The 20,214-nt window shown below is 40.7% G+C and overlaps 1 protein-coding gene across 3 annotated transcripts in view; it reads right to left on the bottom strand.

Moving 5' to 3' along the window:
- The window catches only part of ENOSF1 (enolase superfamily member 1), a 60,919-nt gene extending 43,487 nt beyond the window's left edge, over window positions 1–17,432 (bottom strand). For all 3 annotated transcript variants that reach the window (XM_077492541.1, XM_077492542.1, XM_077492543.1), the window contains exons 1-3: window positions 17,243–17,432; window positions 8,176–8,284; window positions 3,981–4,096 (exon numbers count right to left, since the gene is read on the bottom strand). In XM_077492541.1, coding sequence (XP_077348667.1) covers window positions 3,981–4,096; window positions 8,176–8,284; window positions 17,243–17,326 — 309 coding nt within the window. In that variant the 5' untranslated portion in view covers window positions 17,327–17,432. The remainder of the gene's footprint in view (window positions 1–3,980; window positions 4,097–8,175; window positions 8,285–17,242) is intronic.
- Window positions 17,433–20,214: the final 2,782 nt, after the last annotated feature.

The following is a 20,214-nucleotide window of genomic DNA, read 5'->3' as shown; positions in this document are numbered from 1 at the left end:
CAGGAGGCTGCATACAGGGTTGCAATGGAAAGTGGACACCGTCCCTCCTGGATGGCTATTCTTACTACTGTTTGCCGGTGAGCATTCTCTTGAACTGACAGTGACAAACAATCCATCTAGTACTAACTATATAATAATATGTATGTAATACAAACTTTGCTATAGTGATATTCAGCTGTATGTATGTGATTGTGTACTTGTAGTACTATTATAGTTAGTTGTTTTACTTCTACTAGTTCTTCTACTACTAAATTAACAGGCCAGGTAATAATTATATTTTATTTAGGTACTACTTTACTACTTATATAGCTCTGTCAAACATCAATTAATTTAAATAGCATTAAGTTGTTCATATGTTATATAAATTATATACTACACTGACAAGCGCATTCATTTTTTTTAAACATGACTGACAGTATGCAATTGCATTATGCCAATCCCCTTGAGTACTGGCGCATCAACAAACAACTTTTTCCTTTGCTTGCACAGATTGCACACAGATATTTATCTGCCCCAAGCACCAGTACAGAGAGTGAGAGACTATTCAGTCAAGCATCTTATATTCTTGATGAGAAGAGAAACCGTCTCTCCTGTGAGAAAGCTGAACAACTTTTGTTCTTCAAGCGAAATCTGCCACTTTTACTCTGAAATTGATTTATAAATAAATCAGTAGCACAGTCCAATTCATTTACTATGTTGAACATAGTAAATTAATTGGTATGAGTCAGACTGTGCTAGTGGACACAATTGGAACAAATAATGTATGTTCCAATGCCTAGTTGTGCCATTGGTTATTCAATGTTCATTGTAGTTCTTCTACAGTTTTTTTTTTTTGGAACTTCTTCAATATAGGAGAGCTCCAGCTTTTGAACTACTGTACACATAGTTTGTTGTTGTTGCGCCAAACTATGTCTCACTCTCTCCCTAAACTGTCAGCAAGCTGCATGTGCAAAACTGTATGTATATCTGTTCTGTATCTGTGTCTGGCTACATACATACATTATACCGCACTGTGTTCCGGGTATGGGCAGAGACTTCCAGAAACACTGATTAGTCAACATTGCTTGCTGTGATTGGTTGAGCGCCGCTACTGTAGACCAGACTATAGACTAGTCTGTGTTGTTCCAGGAAGTCTCTGCCCATACCCAGGGACGGAACACAGTGCTATATATACTGTATGACTATGTATGTAACCCGCAGCTACATATTACATATACATACAGTTTTATCGCACATGCAGCCATGGACACCGTAGGGAGAGAACTTAGGGAAATTAGTTCTCATTTAAGTTGAAAATAAAATAACAAAAAAATAATATATATCATATAATATGTTATATAATTATTTACAGAAAAACTGTGAAATGAAATAGCGGCCTTCTGCCATATTTGTTATGGTTAGTCGTTCTTTAATTTTATAACAGTTTGTTTTGTACAGTAACTTTGCCATTTAAAGTAAAGGGATATGAAACTGAAAAGGAAAACACACAGAGGTTGATTGATTTATTATTACTAAAACTGGAGACTGCAAAATCTGGTGCAGCTATGCGTAGAAGCCAGGTTAAGGTAACCAATCGGCTTCCAATTTTTTTTGTCAAAGCTTTGAACAAGCCAAAGAATTTCAAAGCTCATTGGCTAACCTAATGTACTCAGCTGCGCTATATTTTTCAATCTCTCCAATTTTAGTAAATCAAATCCACAATCTCTGGTGCCTGGAAGTGGGCCCCAGACTGTTGCCTACATTTTTCCCTGCTGGGTTTACTGGACATGCCTCACATTGATGCCCTCTTAATACTCTCTCTTATGAGTTATGACTAGGGAAGTCAGTGGATATACTTACACTGTCGAAATAAAACAAGACAGAGGGCACCCCGACCTAGTGGATTAAGGAAGACCTCTCTATTAATAATGGTAACTTAGTAATATACAACAAACCAACAGGTGTACTCTATCAACCTTGTCATCAAAGTAAGCTTCCAGTCCACAATACATCACATCACATATAGCCTAGGACAACTGGAAAATCTAACAGGCTAACATGTTTTGAGGACTTGTCTAAATTGCCTTGCCTTGTCTCCTCGGAGCTCTGGCTCTAAGGAAGTCCTTGAAACACCTTAGCCTGTTGTTGGGTTTTCCAGTTGTCGCACTCCCATTATGTGATGTGAATGATGATGTATCGTGGACTGGAAGCTGATGTTTTACAGTACTCTGACAACAAGCTTTGATACAGAACTGACAGCTTAGTATTATGATGTGTATAATAGCCAATGCGCCCTCTGTCTTGTTTTATGGTTCGGTTCTTCTATTTTTGAAAAATAAAGTAATCATTGCAAATACCGTATATCTACTCAAACATAGAGGCTCTTAGTCTACTCTTTGGCATTTTTTATTATGCCTATTTTTTTGTTAATATTTCATTTTGGTATGTTTTTCTTTTTTTTTTAAACTGTAATTTTCTGTATCAGTTTCGGTTTTCGGCCTAGTGTATCTTCCATTTTCGGTATCAGTTTCGGCACCAAAAACCCCATTTGGTGCACCCCTATTAGAGACCCTAAATTGTAAGCTACATGAGGGCAGGGACTTGTGCAGTATACTGTATATGTAGAGCGCTAAGTAAATTATAGATGTTATGAAAGTACCTGTAATAAATAAAAATTCACATATGAAATTCATGTTTCAATATTTCCAAATAACTGCAAGCTGTATATTCACTGAATACTTTCAGAATCATTATAAAGTCGGTCATACACTCAGAGACATTTGTTAGAAAATGTTTGTTTGACTTTCTAACGGCTATTTGATCAAATTGATAATGGGTTTCGACTATAGTGACAAGAAAATTCACAGGAGAAGGATGCATATCTTCTCTCAAAAGAAATTCTAACTGTGAATGTGATTTTCCTGACACCAGCATGGCAGCATACATGTGATATAGCTCAGCCCCCATCTCCACCTACAGGATCTGTTTAAATCTATAAAAGGAAAGCTAGAGCAATCTCCTTCATCTCTAAATCTTTAAGTGAGGGACAGCGCATGCAAAATGTCTCTGGAGACCATCTGCAAAGCAGCAGGCTTCCATGTTCAGGCTTTCATGTCCATTGTAACAAAGTTTAATTATACATTTTAGCCCTCCCTACTTATCTCGTTAGTTATGTTGCCATATTGGCGTCAGTAAAACAGAAAATTGTGTCAAATACTTACCGCAATTTTCCTTTACTGAAGCAACTTCATGGCAGCATATGAACCCTCCCTTATTTTATCTTTTTATTATGGAGAATGGAGGAGGTTGCTCAAACTTTACCTTTTATAGATCTAAACAGGTCCTATGGGTGGAGATAGGGATGAGGCTATAACACATACTGTATATGCTACCATGGACTGGTGTCAGGAAAGGAAAAGTATGGTAAATATTTGATACTATTTTCCGATTCTTTTGGAGAAAAAAAAACCCATACGGAACATTGAACACTGATACAGTACTGGGAAACTGAATCAGTGTTCCGTTTATAATGGACAAGGAGGAATGCATGACACAGCGGGAGACACCCACTGTGTGTAATCAAATGGGCACAGTGAGGCTACAGATGGACGCAGGGAGGCTGCAGATGGGCATAGTGAAGCTGCAAATGGGCACAGTGAAGCTGCAGATGGGTACAGAGAAGCTGCAGATGGGCACAGTGAAGCTGCAGATGGGCACAGTGAAGCTGCAGATGGCCACAGTGGGGCTGCAGATGGCCACAGTGGGGCTGCAGATGGGTATAGTTTACCAGTAGCTGCTGCATTTCCCACCCTAGGCTTATACTCGAGTCAATAGGTTTTTCAAGTTTCTTGTGGTAAAATTAGGTGCCTCGGCTTATATCCGGGTCGGCTTATACTCGAGTATATGCGGTACTTACACTATGTCCGATTTTCCAAACAAGGTATTTTTCTAAACATTTTAAACAGACACAGAAAAAAAAACCAAGTCAAAGTTCACCATACCCAGCGCAGTTGCCCATCGCTGCTTAGCTCCCTGTAGAACCCCCTAAAATTGTTGACAATGTCTTCAAACGCTCTTCCCACCACATGTCTTGAAAGAGCTTTCACAGCACACACCACTGCAAAACAGCATACGATTTATTACACAATGGTATTTAGATGTTATTTTAGAATAAGTGGTTGTTTGTTAATACAATAAACCTCTATGCAGTACATTGCAGTTGTATTGCAATGTCCTGATTTGTTCAGTACAATCTGTGACATAAAGGGGTCTATTTGTAAAAGATTAGTTGGATGTATAGTATGGTACAAGCATTTGCCCATCTTTAACAAATGCTGAACATATTTTTCTTAATGCAGTGATTTCCTATGATTGTCAGCTCCATCTAGCGTCAATAATGCAGTATTTTTTCTGATTGAAGTATTTCAGAAAAAATATTGTATTATGGTCACTAGATGGAGCGGATGATAATTGGAAATCACTGTATTAAGAATAAGACGGCCAGAATTCATCAAGGTCAGGCGAATACTTGTCAAATGTGTCCAGTGGGTTTTTGGTAAATTGACCCCAAAGTGTATCAGCACTGCTTGGATCGGGAAAAGGGGGAAATGCCCCGAAAGGTTGTCTAAAAAATTAAACTCTCCATGCAAATTAAAAAAGTATCACAAATGGTATTTAATGGTGTTGTTTCAGGTACAGTAATACGGCCCTCATGCTTACGAGGAACAAAAATTGTTTTGTATAATCACGAACCTTGGCGATCCCAGAAAAATAGCATTTGCAGATAGCATGACTGATAAAAAACATTACTATAGTAAAATATCGCTCGGCTAAATGACTGATTTCTGATGAGATGATATATGGAAGTTAGTCATATACAGGGCTACTGAAAAAAAAAAATTTATGTCATGTTGCAAGCAAGTTAATGATGTACTATATAGGGTTTCAGGTGACAATTTTACAATGGTATGATATACACAGAAAAGCTGCACATAACCTTTTTTTATACTTTTAAAATCTTGGTACAAAAACAGAAACAAACATACTGTAAACCACACGTGTCAGGCCATTTGATGTGGCCCTTGCACCTCTCCTGCAGCTGCGGCACCCTCCCTTGTGCAGCCGCAGAAACTCTTGTCTCTGACTCACCCCCCTCGGCAGTAGAGAGGAGAACAGATCTCTTCCTACAGATTCTGCACCTCTCTGTGCAGCAACCCCTCTACCACCCCTGGTCTCAACATTCAGCGGACTCCAGCAGCTGACTCAAGCCTGGTCCTCCTCCTAATTCTGCATTTTCTGCTTCCCAGGTCCGTCCCTGGCTTCTTTCCAGCAGCAGCACAAGGTAAGGGGGACGAATTGTGATGTAAGAGATGGTTGACTTCTGATGGTGCGGTCAAAGCTCTTGAAATCTGATATAAGAGGGGGTGCTCTGCACATACAACGATCCCTTTGAGGGCAATCATAATGCTGATGGGGCCCGCAATTAAATTGAATTTGACACTGCTGTATACTATATGACCAAATGTTTAAGGATACCTGCCCATTACACCTATATGAGCTTTCTGGACACCCAATTTGAAAACCATTGACATTAATATGGGGTTGCCTCCCCCTCCTTATTGCTGTAACAGCCTTTACTCTAGTGGAAAGGTGTTCTGCTATTATTTATGTCAGGAACATAAAAAGTGCTGTCAGTTTACGCAGCACACACACATATATATATATATATATATATACACACATACACACACACATATATTATACATTAACATCAGTCCCTGCCTTCACATATGCATACTAGACAGGACCCAATTAACCTACCTGCATGTCTTTCGAGTGTGGAAGGAAACAGGAGTACCCAGAGGAAACCCATGCAGGCACAGGGAGAACATGCAAACTCCAGGCAGGTAGTGCCATTGTTGGGATTCAAACCAACGACCCCAGTGCTGCTAGGGGGTATTGCTAACCACTTAGCCAATGTGCCGCCTACTGCTAGATTTAGGTGTCTGTGGTAATTTGTGTCCACTCAGTCATAAGAAAATAAGAGAATTTGTGAGATCAGGTACAGATGTTGATGATAAGACCCGCTTCACAATCAGCATTTTAAATTATCCCAAAATAAGTTTAATAAATATATTCTGAGGCATAGACCAGGAAAAAGCTTTCAGATCAGGAGGTCTGATTTCATTCTTACTTTCCTAACGCTTGCTCTTAGTCAGTAACAAACTACTGAAGTTAAAGTCAGCCTAGCAATTAACAATCTTGGAAAGCGGTCAGTACCCATATTTCTTCTGGTACCAGATTCCTTTAAAAATTATTTCCAAAGGCATTACACAATGCATCTCAAACACGTCAATGGAATACACTAGTGCGTGTGTTTTACTGTGAACATGCCTTTACATGAGTCAAAGCAAGCTAAGACCATGCAGAAAATAATATGAGAGTTTACCTTCGCACTACAATTGTTATGTAATCAGCCTTGGAATATAAGTGGATATTAACTGTTTTTCGTCGTATTTTTTGTACTGGCAAATGTCTCCCAACATTCTGCCCATGTGCACAGGGCTTAAGACAGTTGTCTGTTTTAGAGCCAACATAAGACTGGAGCATATATTGGAGGGTGAAGGTTTTTTTTTTTCTGTACCTCAAACTTCTCCTTTAAATGTTGAATCTGAACCTACTGAGAAGATTTCCCTCTCTTCCGGTCCTACTGGCATGTACCGTAAATAGCAACATAAACGGATTTTGGATTTTTTTTAGCAAAGTGCAGAATTATTAGGGCATTTTCAGTTCTTTTCATGCTTTCTGTGTCCACTTATGAACAATACTGTTGATACCCTGCACGTCAGAATGTGACAGAGTGTAACTGGGACAGAAAGAAAGGTAGGAACACACCTGAAGGAGGTTCTAATCCTAATTATGAATGCAGCAGGCCCTGCACCCCCTTCCCTGAGACAGCAGACCGGGATTCTTCTCCCCATGTCTGCTGCCACAATTCTGCTGCCTGTGTCTGCTACACCCACCCAGCCGCGTCACTCATTCACAGTCCTCTGCGGCTATCGGCTTGTAGTTTTCAAACTGCCATAGCGCTGTGAATGCAGTGGTAGTTTATTGAGTCTTCCTGTCAGAATGTATCGGTTTCCTTGTATGAGGTACTAGCAAATCGATACACTGACAGAGCTGCAGGAGTGCCGGTCGGGACCCCCGTGAGTCCGGTCGCGGGTCCCGCGGACTCGATCGCTATTGGAGATACCTGCGATCATCTCATGGGGAGGCTGAACGGGGAGATGCCGATGTAAACAGCATTTCCCCGTTTTGCCTTGCAACAAGTGTTAACCCCTTCACTGCCAGTGTCATTTACACAGCAATCAGTGCATTTGTATAGCACCGATTGCTGTATAAATGACAATGGTCCCAAAAATTTGTCAAAAATGTCCGATGTGTCCGACATAATGTCGCAGTCACGATAAAAATCGCTGATCGCCGCCATTACTAGTAAAAAAAAATTTATTAATAAAAATGCCATAAAGCTATCCCCTATTTTCTAAACGTTATAAATTTTGCGCAAACCAATCAATATTCACTTATTGCGTTTTGTTTTACCAAAAATATGTAGAATACATATCGGCCTAAACTGAGGAGAAAAATGTTTATATATTTTTGGGGGATATTATAGCAAAAAGTAATAATAATAAAAATAATGTGTTTTTTTTCAAAATTGTCGCTCTATTTTTGTTTATAGCGCAAAAAATAAAAACCGCACGGGTGATCAAATACCACCAAAAGAAAGCTCTATTTGTGCAAAAAAAAGGACGTCTATTTTGTTTGGCAGCAACGCTGCACGACCGCGCAATTGTCAGTTAAAACAACGCGGTGCCGAATTGCAAAAAGTGGTCTGGTCTTAAGCCAGCAAAATGGTCCGGGGCTGAAAGTGGTAAAGAAAATCGTTGGCTTTAGCTGGTCTTTAATCCAAACACTGACAGTCTGAGACAAACAAATGCTCTTGTATAGGGAACGGATTGGTTTTAAGTATTGGTTCCTGTTATTGTTTTTAAGAAAACCTCTTTTGGGGTGAAAAGTGAACACATCCAGACTGATTACAACACACTAAGTGTTACTTCCCTAATACATCCCTAATTCTTGAAAGGAAAATGAAAAGTTCAACATGTCTGCTGGAAAAAAAAAAAAATGTCTTACCAACTTCTGTGCCTCTGCCCAAAGTAAAGGTTAAGCCATATCCTTTTATACCATCCGATGCATCTGTTTCTAGGGTCACATAGGCTGCAGAGTAGTCAGGGTCCGTGTGCTGTGTTGTAGGCAAAAAAGGAAGATATACTCAGAGTGTTACATTCTAAATAAACACGCACACATACTGTATATAGTATATATAATTATATATATATACACATATACACACACACACATATATATATATATATATATATATATATATATATATATATATATATATATAATATTTTTAAATCATTTTCTTTACATTAAACTTTAGTTGGATAGAGTATGAAATGGCTAAAATCCCTGTCAAGTTTTTCTGTCTGTCCCCTATTGAGCAGATTTTTATTCATTTCCTTTTTTAGAAGCACACAAAGAAGTAAGAGGAAATCTCTATAAATTAAAGCTGAATTCTAGATAGCTGTGCCCACAGCTGTTTGTTTAGTGTGGGGGACATGGAAAGCACATTTACTTACATGATCCTCTGGTACCCAGCAAATGGTGCTGAACGTCACTCCAGCAGCGGACTGTCCCTATGTGTCCTCACATTCAATGCTAAGGGCTCTGTATCGGCTTTGACAATGTCAGATAACCCTAGACTGTGACCATCAGAGAGCAGGAGTGCAGAGGCTGAAGGAACAGGTCTAGCAGTGTGGACAGCCTGTAGAAGTGTAGGATCAGGTAAATAAAACTGCTTTTTCCCTAGGCATAAATGAGCAGTTAACCTGAAGTCCCCACTGAAAGGGAGGTCTTTTTAGCTTTGCAGAGTGCAGCTTTAAAGGAAATCCTCTCTTGGGAAGTTGAAATTGTAACTCAGAATTGTGGGTCTTCCTCGCCTTTAGTGCTGGTGGCAATGGTCGTCAAGACAAATAGAGAAGGTGAATCTTCCCCAGTGGAGACACAGACAGAGACACAGACAGAAATTAAACCTGACAGAGGTTTACCCACTCTATATGAAATGAGGAAAATATTGTTTAGTTACTAGGTTTTTTTTTTTTTAATATTTATTATAAAATTTAACTTTGAGCTCCAGTCAAGTAATCTTTTTGCTCATGGTACAGTGAAGAAAGTATAAATCTTTCTAAGTATAACTCTTTTCTGGGTGACCGGGTTGTTAATATTTCCTCACACTTCTTGTCCTGGTTATAGGACAGAAATGAAAAAACTAATATCTCAACTGACAGCTGTGTTCTGGACAAATGTCCACTTTAAGAGACTCCCCCTCACTTTGTCTTTCACTGGCAATGGCTTATCAAACACAGAAAGTTTTCTGCTTGTTGCTCCATGCAAGCAGGTCCCAATCTATTTCTATCTTCTGCAGAAAAGGGAGTGATGCGTTTAACTATAGGTACACTGCTACTCCACATTATCTGAATTATGTGAGTTCTTTTGAAAGTTGCCAGATGACTTCTTAATGTCATGTTTGGTAAAACATCTACCCTTCTAAATACATTGGTTGTCCATTCTAAATTCGATGTCTACACTGAAAACTTATTGGCATGTGAAAGATAGGTTGTTTTGGCCATGTAGGATGGAAGATAACCAAAGGAAGGACAGTGATGACTTGACTTATGACAGGTGGTAAAATGGACAAGAACTGGGTTTTCACCACTTTGAAAGAGAAGTACATAATATACCCATCGATGTGTAATAGTTGACCCAATGACTGTGAATTTTGACTGGAAACATTTTCAACAACAGAGCATCTTTTATTTAAACTATACCTTTTTGGTTTTTGTGTAACCTAGAATGGACATTGTGTGTTTCTTGTAGCATTTTTGGCTCTTTATAAGTTCCTTATACAAACCAAAATTGTGTTGTTTGCTCCTGAAAACATGGTATGTTTGTATGGAACACGGGTTATAATTTCTTTTTAATATTATCTCTGAAAAAATGTGCATATGGCTTTAATGGTCCACTTAACAAGAGAACCAATATTTTCCTAGGAGAAAACAATGTCTGGGGTTAAGGCAGTAAATGATTACTTTCCACAAGCAATGGGAAGTCAAAGTTCAATATCAGGTCTCTTAAACATCACTGTGAAAGGCAAAAGGTAGTTTTAGCAAACATAATTTTGGGAAATGCACAGACAGGAATTTAGTTGTGGAATTTTAAAAGAGAAAAAAAAATACCATAAACCTATCTTTCATAATGTTGAGGTTTATTTAGTACATATGATGTTGGGGCACATTTGCTAGCTCAGACTGACAATCTGAATGTTTTGGTATTTGCCAAAAAGGCTGGCCTCTCAGTGTGTGAGAGCTCCAGTAGGACGTTCATCCTTCTACAGTTAACTTTTTCAATACAACTACAAATTGAACTGAACTCTTTATACCTTTTATCCTTGGGCACAGCACTTGTAATGATGAGAAGAGACACCAATATGTAAGCATCATAGATGCAGCAACCTTTGATTATGGATACCGAAGTAGGCTATGTCATTAATATGCCTTAGTTGCCTTTTATAACCATCCCAACCTTAGACATAAGGGTCATTGTACGTTTTTATTCTGATAGCTAATGAACCAGGAAAATATATAGGCAAATTGTACCTGACTTACAGTATCTCACAAAAGTGAGTACACCCCTAACATTTTTGTAAATATTTTATTATACCTTTTTCATGTGACAACACTGAAGAAATGACACTTTGCCACAATGTAAAGTAGTGAGTGTACAGCTTGTATAAGCCCTTGTACACACGGTCGGAGATTCCGTCGGAATGTGTCCGATCGGAGTGTTTTGTCGGATATTCCGACTGTGTGTGGTCTGCATCGGACTGTTTCCGTCGGACCAACTTTTCCAACTTGCCGGAAATATTTTCCGACAAAATGCTCCGATCGGACATACTCCAATCATGTGTACAGAATTCCGATCGGACAAAGTGCCACGCATGCTCAGATCAAATTCCTACACCAAAGCTATTGGCTACTAGCGTGAACGTAGTCCCATCGTAACGAAATAACGTCATCACGTCGGATTTTCCGACAACTTTTTCCGACCGTGTGTATACAACAGTTTCGGACAAAATCCGACGGATTTGGTTGTCAGAATCTCCGACCGTGTGTACAAGGGCTAACAGTGTAAATTTGCTGTTCCTTCAAAATAACTCAACACACAGCCATTAATGTCTAAACCGCTGGCAACAAAAAATGTCCAAATTGGCCCAATTAGCCATTTTCCACCTCTGGTGTCATGTGACTCGTTAGTATTACAAGGTCTCAGGTGTGAATGGGGAGAAGATGTGTTACATTTTGTGTTATCGCTATCACTTTCTCATATTGGTCACTGAGGATCTGAAAAAAAGAATTATTGCTCTACATAAAGATGGCCTAGGCTATAAGAAGATTGCCAAGATCCTGAACTTGAGCTGCGGCACAGTGGCCAAGACCATACAGCGGTTTAACGGGACAGGTTCCACTCAGAACAGGCCTTGCCATGGTTGACCGAATAAGTTGAGCGCGTGTGCTCAGCGTCATATCCAGAGGTTGTCTTTGGTTAATAGACATATGAGTGCTCCCAGCAATTCTGCAGAGGTTGAAGGGGTGGGGGGGGGGGGGGGGGGGGTCAGCCTGTCAGTGCTCGGACCATATGCCACACACTGCATCAAATTGGTCTGCATGGCTGTCATCCCAAAAGGAAGTCTCTTCTAAAGATGATGCACAATAAAGCCTGCAAACTGTTTGCTGAAGACAAGCAGACTCAGGAAATGGATTACTGGGATCATGTCCTGTGGTCTGAGGAGACCAAGATACTTATTTAGTGCAGATGGTGTCAAGCGTGTGTGGCGGTAACCAGGTGAGGAGTACAAGAGCAAGTGTATGTTGCCTACAGTCAAGCATGGTGGTGGAAGTGTCATGATCTGGGGCTGCATGAGTGCTGCAGGCACTGGGAGCTACAGTTCATGAGGGAACCATGAATGCCAACATGTACTGTGACATACCGAAGCCGAGCATGATTCCCTCCCTTCAAAGACTGGACCGCAGGGCAGTATTCCAACATGATAACGATCTCAAACACACCTCCAAGACGACCACTGCCTTGCTAAAGAAGCTGAGGGTAAAGGTGATGAACTGGCCAACCATGTCTCCAGACTTAAACCCTATTGAGTCTGTGGGGCATCCTCAAACAGAAGGTGGAGGAGCGCAAGGTCTCTAACATCCACCAGCTCCATGTTGTCGTCGTGGAGGAGTGGAAGAGGACTCCAGTGGTAACCTGTAAAGCTCTGGTGAACTCCATGCCCAAGAGGGTTAAGGCAGTGCTGTAAAATAATGGTGGCCACACAAAATACTAAGACACTTTGGGTCTAATTTGGACATTTTCACTTAGGGGTGTACTCACTTTTGTTGCCAGTGGTTTAGACATTAATGGCTGTGTGTTGAGTTATTTTGAGGGGACAGCAAATTTAAACTTTTATACAAGCTGTACACTCACTACTTTACATTGTAGCAAAGTGTAATTTCTTCAGTGCTGTCACATGAAAAGATATAATAAAATATTTACAAAAATGTGAGGGGTGTACTCACTTTTGTGAGATACTGTATATCTATTGATGCCTGACTAAGTTTCAACCATCTTCTAGGATGCATTATGAGCCCTGAAATGTGAATTTTTTTTAAATGCTACAGGTATGTTGGCCCTTTGGCCCACCCTTTCCTTATCTCGAGCCTCCTTACTGGGATAGGTAGCTTTACTAACCAGAACAAGTGCCCCAACTTCATGAGTGCAGTTGATATTTGCATGATAGAGCCCCTCTCCACATGGGTTTCAGGGCACAAGGACTGCTCTGGGTTATTGCTGCCAATTTATATTTCTAAAGGTAACTATATTTTTGTTTTAGTTTATGCAGTTTCAATCAGCCCAGCCAATAAAATAAGGTATCTCAATACGAGGCTTGGTTCCCTTCGTTAGCTATATTAGGCAGAGCGTCACTGCGCTGCCCGTTCCCCATTGACAACGTCTGGTATGACGAAACACGTCTGGGAAGGCACGCAGTGACGCCACCACGTTGTAGGAGAGGAGGACGGGCTCCTGTTTGCCGGCCGGCTTTTTACATTTGCTCCTATATGCTGTATTTTATCTACAAACCTGTAAGTGCATTACTTTTATTCATTAAACTGTTCCTACGTTATTACGCTATGTCAGTCCCTTTCTTTTCTGTGGGCCTCTGAGTGCTTCATATCGAGACCACTGAACAGATTATTATCTTGGAAACACCGCTAAGAGATGGAGTGCTGACCCAGCTGAGGAAGGTTAACCTGGACGTCATCCATTTATCATTTATATATGCTTCATTCCATATATTTTCTGGTAAGCGCATTCAACATATGGTGACGGGTATCTCACGCGCCTTGGAAAGTGTTGAACCACTGTGGTCCTGTCATTTAAGAACACTTATGTCTGTTATTTGGATTCACCTGTGAACTTTTCTTAAATTGGACTTTTTATTTTTATTTTATGCCATTTTTGCCTTTTTTGGTCATCTCCACATTTTTTGAAGTCTTTTGCTTAATTGTACTAGTCTTTATTTTTTAATTTGAATTTATATTATATATGTAGGGGAGGGTTGGCGCGGCTTTGTATATACTTTAATAAAATAAGGTGATTAAAGCCCACCTCCAGTCAAAAATTTAAATTTCCCAACCCTATCTCCTATCCCCTCTAACTTATCATATTAGCCGATTTTTCTGTCTTACCTCGTGCAGGAACCTGAGTACGCTGTTCAGGACTATCACCAGTGCATTTTTATGCTGTCGGAACCGCCAGTAAAGATGTTAAAGTGGTTCTAAAGTCACTGAGAACAATTACTGGAATCCCCTCTGTTATAGCAAGCTACGTGTTTTTTTTTTCTTTTTAATTATGAAGCTCGGCGAAGGTCATGTGACCTCCCACCACTCTTCTTCCCTGATGTAAGGACTATAGCAGGAGGGGCTAAGATTCACCTCTGATATCACCCAGAAGGTCACATGACCACACAACGGCACTATGAATTAAGGTATTTAGCATCATTATAAAAAAAAAAAAAACACATACACTGTACAATACACCTTGCTATAACAGAGGAAATACCAGTGACTTTACAGTCACACGCAATAGTGTTAGGAGGGGCAAGGCAGGGAGGAGATTGGCTCTCACAGCATAGACTATTTAACTGATAGGCAGGGAGGGAATGGAAGAGGGAGAGACTGACCACACAGCGGAATGATGGAGGAACGTAAACTGACCAAGGTATCATGGATCAGCAGCTATGATTACCGTGGTCAGCACACCTAGGGGGGCACAGAACAGGCAGAATCAGCCAGGTATTTTACAGCATAGAATGGCACAAATGACATGATGTTTATCATGCTTTAAAGGAACAGGATATTTTTTTTTCCTTAGGGTTACAACCGCTTTAACGTCCCTTATAATCGCCTCACGATGACTAACTCCACTTTTGGATCCTGAGAGCACCCTACCATTTTCGAGACCCAAAAGTCATGTGACCTTTGGTTTAGGTAAATAAAAATGTATTTAGATATATTTTTTTTTAATTTCACAATCAGGTATAGGGTAGTGGGAGGGAGGAATAAGTGAGGGTTTTATTTTATCTGGAGTTGGACTTTAATACACCTTAGGTCTGAAGAGGAGAGCTGACCTATTTTCAATGCTTGGTGTTTTATAAAGCTAACTCTACATTAGAAGGGATGTGCTGGAACTGGAGAGGGTCCAGAGAAGGGTGACAAAGCTAATAAAAGGACTGGAGGATCTCAGCTATGGGGAAAGACTGCAAGCACTGAACTGTTTCTCTCTGAAGAAGAGATGCTTGAGAGGGGATATGATTTCAATATACAAATACCGTACTGTGGACCCCACAATAGGGATAAAACTATTCAACGGAAGGGAATTTAAAAAGACACACAACCATTTACTAAAATTAGAAGAGATACAGTTTAACATTAAACTGCGTAAAGGGTTCTTTACTGTTAGTGTCCTATCGGACCGCGTCGTCGGATAATCCGACTGTGTGGTATGCATCGGACTGATTCCGTTGGAATATCTGTCGGACCCAATTTTCCAACATGTTGGAAATATTTCCCGACCAACTGGGCCGGTCGGACATACTCCGATCATGTGTAGCGAATTTTGATCGGACCAAGTGCCACGCATGCTCAGATCAAATTCCTACATCAAAGCTATTGGCTACTAGCCTGAATGTAGTCCCATCGTAACGAAATTACATCATCACGTTTTGAAAGATCGGATTTTTCGACAACTTCCGATCGTGTGTATGCAACAGTTTCGGACAAGATCCAACGGACAAAATCCAACGGAGAAAATCCGACGGATTTGGTTGTCGAAATCTCCGACCGTGTGTACAGGGGCTCATACTGTTCCAGTAATGGGCAAATTGTGTCAATTAGCACTATACACAAATCTGGAAGAAACATTATAATAAATATTCAGCTATACAAATGTGTTGATGCAGGTTTGCTTGTTAGCCAATCACTAACACATTTAATATTGTATTTGAGCCTATTTGTCTTTATTTGAACTGATCAAAGTTGTATACATTGCTCCCACAACATAACTGAAGTGAACTTTACAAAAACATACTTCCCAACATTTTGAGATGGGTCTGAGGGACACCTACTACCAAATGTATGTAGGCATAGCACATGCCCCCTGCCACACCCTCTTAACCACTTTCAGACCGGACCAATTTGCTGGTCAAAGACCAGACCACTTTTTGCGATTCGGCACTGCATCACTTTAACTGACAATTGCGCGGTCGTGCGACGTGGCTCCCAAACAAAATTGACGTCCTTTTTTTCCCACAAATAGAGCTTTCTTTTGGTGGTATTTGATCACCCCTGTGGTTTTTATTTTTTGCGCTATAAATAAAAATAGAGCGACAATTTTGAAAAAAACACATTATTTTTTACTTTTTGTTATAATAAATATCCCCCAAAAATATATAAAAAAACATTTTTTCCCTCAGTTTAGGCCGATACGTATTCTTCTACATATTTTTGGTAAAAAAAATCGCAATAAGCGATTATTGATTGCTTTGCGCAAAAGTTATAGCGTTTACAAAATAGGGATAGTTTTATAGCATTTTTATTAATAATTTTTTATTATTTTTTTTTTTACTAGTAATGGCGGCGATCAGCGATTTTTATTGTGACTGCGACATTGTGGGGGACCCATCGGACATTTTTGACACATTTTTGGGACCATTGTCATTTATACAGTAATCACTGCTATATAAATGCAGTGATTCCTGTGTAAATGACACTGGCAGTGAAGGGGTTAACCAGTGGGTGGCAATGTAGGGGTTAAGTGTTCCTAGGGGCGTGTTACTAACTGTGGGGGGGTAGGGCTTTCATTTAGTGAACACTGATCTCTGCTCCAATCACATGGAGCAGAGATCAGCGTCACTAGTTGCTAGGCAGAATGGAGAAATGTTGTTTACAACGGCACTTCTCCATTCGAGCGCTCCGTGAGACGATCGCGGGAATGCCCGCGGCGATCGAGTCCGCGGGTCCCGCGACCGGACTCACGGCGGCGCGCTCCCAATGGCAGGGTGGCAAATTTAAAGGGACGTACATGTACGCCCATTTGCCTGCCCGTGCCATTCTGTCGACGTACATCGTTGTGCGCTGGTCGGCAAGTGGTTAAAGGAGAATTAACCAAAAAAAATTGTTAACTAAATCAACAAGTGCTTTTTTTACCACTATTATTCCTTTATATTGGCTTTTGAAATTTACAAATGCAGCGATTTAGAATTTTGATAAAAGGTTTAGCGCTGGGAAACACTTTTTGAAAGATAAAAAGTACATTTTATATACAACTATATAGATCAGACCAAAATGAGGGACAAATGAGGAAGAAAGAGGGACAGAGGGACATTGCTCCAAATCAGGGACAGTCCCTTGAAATCAGGGACAGTTGGGAGCTATGCAAAATACAACAGAAAGGAAGATGAAGAAGTGTCAGGGACATCGCTGGCTTAAATCAGTTTTAAGTGCAAATGGTTTCTTATTCTTACCATAGCATCAGAGCCGTGGTGACCCAAAGAAGTTGGGAAGCGGACATCGGTCACGGTTAGTCCAGTAATCTTTTCTTTAACCATAGTGATTTGCTTTTAGCTTTCTAATTCTGCAACAGGAAAACGTCAATGTCAACAGTGGAAGCTAGCAGCCTGTACAGCTTTGAGTGCAGCACCCAGACTTCCTCATATGCAGATTACCAAAGGTCACGTGCCCACCCCTTGCTGCTGACTTGCATACACACACACACACTGCAATGTATTAACCCATGCATTCCTGAAAATCAAACAGCTGCATTTCCCAGGACAGACTCTTCAGCATCTTTTCAACTAACTTCTAGTTACACACTAGAACCAATAAATCACACATGTAATTTTTACTTTGAAAATAAAAGACCAAGAAAAAAAAAACACTCACATCTGAGGAAAGTTTGTGATAAAAAATAAAACCCTTTAATATATTTAAAGCAACCCTTTCTTGCCAGTGATTGCGGTAACAGCTGTAGTAGCAGTAATAACTGGTAAATATATAAGAATTCTGCTTATATAGTTACATAGTATTGTTAGATTGTAAGCTCTAACGAGCAGGGCCCTCTGATTCCTCTTGTACCAAATTGTAATTTAATTGTAAGGTCTGCCCTCATGTTGTAAAGCACTGAGCAAACTGTTGGCGCTATATAAAACCTGTATAATAATAATAGGCAAGGTTGAGAAAAGACAAAAGTCCATCAAGTCCAACCTATGTGTGTGATTTTATTTCAGTATTACATTGTATATCCCTGTATGTTGTGGTCGTTCAGTGCTTGTAACCTTTCCTCATAACGACGGTCCTCCAGTCCCTCTATTAGAAGTGCCCTTCTCTGGACTCTCTCCATTTCCAGTACATCCTTCCTGAGGACTGGTGCCCAGAACTGGACAGCATACTCCAGGTGCAGCCAGACCAGAGTCTTGTAGAGAGGGAGAATTATTGCTTTATCTCTTGAGTTAATCCCCTTTTTAATGCATGCCAATATTCTGTAGACATGTGCATTCGTTTTCGTCCGAATGCATTTTCGTCCGAATTTCAGCTATTTTCGTTTTCGTTTTGACAAACGATAACGAAAGCACAAAATCCGAAAAACGAAAGATCCGACATAAATAAATGCTTTATTTTCGTTTTCATTGTTACAACAGTTCGATATAGAATAGGAGATTCGACATGACTCTGACAACAATCTGTGTCTATAGAACCTGTGTTCGAATGTGCCTAACCTTACCTCTATTAGTCCAAGATTATATAGAGAAAATATTCGACAGAGAAAAAAGATTTGACAGAGAGAAAAGATTCTGCAAGATACTGTCCTAAAAAGTGTTTGGGGACCCGGGTCCTGCCCCAGGGGACATGTATCAATGCAAAAAAAAGTTTTAAAAACGGCCGTTTTTTCGGGAGCAGTGATTTTAATAATGATTAAAGTGATACAATAAAAGTGTAATATTCCTTTAAATTTCGTAGGGGGGGGGTTGTCTATAGTATGCCTGTGAAGGGGCGCATGTTTCCCGTGCTTAGAATTGTCCCTGCACAAAGTGTCATTTATGCAGGAAAAAAAGTCCTTTAAAATCACTCGCAGCTATAATGAATTGTCGGCTCCGTAATACAGAGAACACTCATTGAAAGTCATTGATAAAAAAATAAATAAATAAATAAAATAAAAAAAGCGTGGGGGTCCCCCAAATTCAATTACCAGGCCCTTCAGGTCTGGTATGGATATTAAGGGGAACCCTGCCTCAAATTTAAGAAAAAATTTGACGTGGGGTTCCCCCTAAATATCCATAACCAGACCCTTCAGGTCTGGTATGGATATTAAGGGGAACCCCGCGTCAAATTTAAAAAAAAATTGACGTGGGGTTCCCCCTAAAAATCCATACCAGACCCTTTATCCGAGCACGCAACCTGGCAGGCCGCAGGAAAAGAGGGGGGGACGAGAGAGCGCCCCCCCCTCCCTCCTGAACCGTACCAGGCCACATGCCCTCAACATTGGGAGGATGCTTTGGGGGTCTGTGACCCCTCAAAGCACCTTGTCCCCATGTTGATGAAGACAAGGGCCTCATCCCCACAACCCTGGCCGGTGGTTGTGGAGGTCTGCGGGCGGGGGGCTTATCAGAATCTGGAAGCCCCCTTTAACAAGGGGACCCCCAGATCCCGGCCCCCCCCCTGTTTGAAATGGTAAGGGGGTACAAAAGTACCCCTACCATTTCACAAAGAAAGTGTAAAAAATGTTTAAATAAAACAAACACACTTTTGAAAAATTCCTTTATTAAAAATAAAAAAATAAAAAAAAAGATTCCAGCGGCGGTAATCCACTCTTGCTATCCAGCGACGGACGGTCATATCTCCAGCGATGTCTCATGTCATCCAGCGCAGCGCAGCATCCTTCTTCTGTCTCCGTGGAGGAGACACTGCAAGGATTCCGGCGGCTGACGTTTGTTATATACGGAGGGCGGGGCCACCCGTCACCTGACCCCGCCCCCCTCTGACGCAAGGGGAAACCCGGGGTTCCCTGTGACGTAGGGGTGACCCGCACCCCTCTGATGTAACACAGGCAGGTTTCCGTTACATCAGAGGGGGGCGGGGTCACCTATACGTCACGGGGAACCCCGGGTTTCCCCTTGCGTCAGAGGGGGGCGCGGTCAGGTGACAGGTGGCCCCGCCCTCCGTATATAACAAACGTCAGCCGCCGGAATGCCTGCAATGTCTCCTACACGGAGACAGAAGAAGGATGCTGAACTGCGCTGGATGACATGAGACATCGCTGGAGATATGACCGTCCGTCGCTGGATAGCAAGAGTGGATTACCGCCGCTGGAATCTTTTTTTTATTTTTTTATTTTTAATAAAGGAATTTTTCAAAAGTGTGTTTGTTTTATTTAAACATTTTTTACACTTTCTTTGTGAAATGGTAGGGGTACTTTTGTACCCCCTTACCATTTCAAACA

This window comes from Lithobates pipiens, unplaced genomic scaffold, assembly GCF_037356315.1.
Source record: "Lithobates pipiens isolate NorthernLeopardFrog02 unplaced genomic scaffold, aLitPip1_a1.2 Scaffold_19, whole genome shotgun sequence".
Classification (NCBI taxonomy): Eukaryota; Metazoa; Chordata; class Amphibia; order Anura; family Ranidae; genus Lithobates; species Lithobates pipiens.
This window is presented reverse-complemented; position numbering and strand designations above follow the sequence as displayed.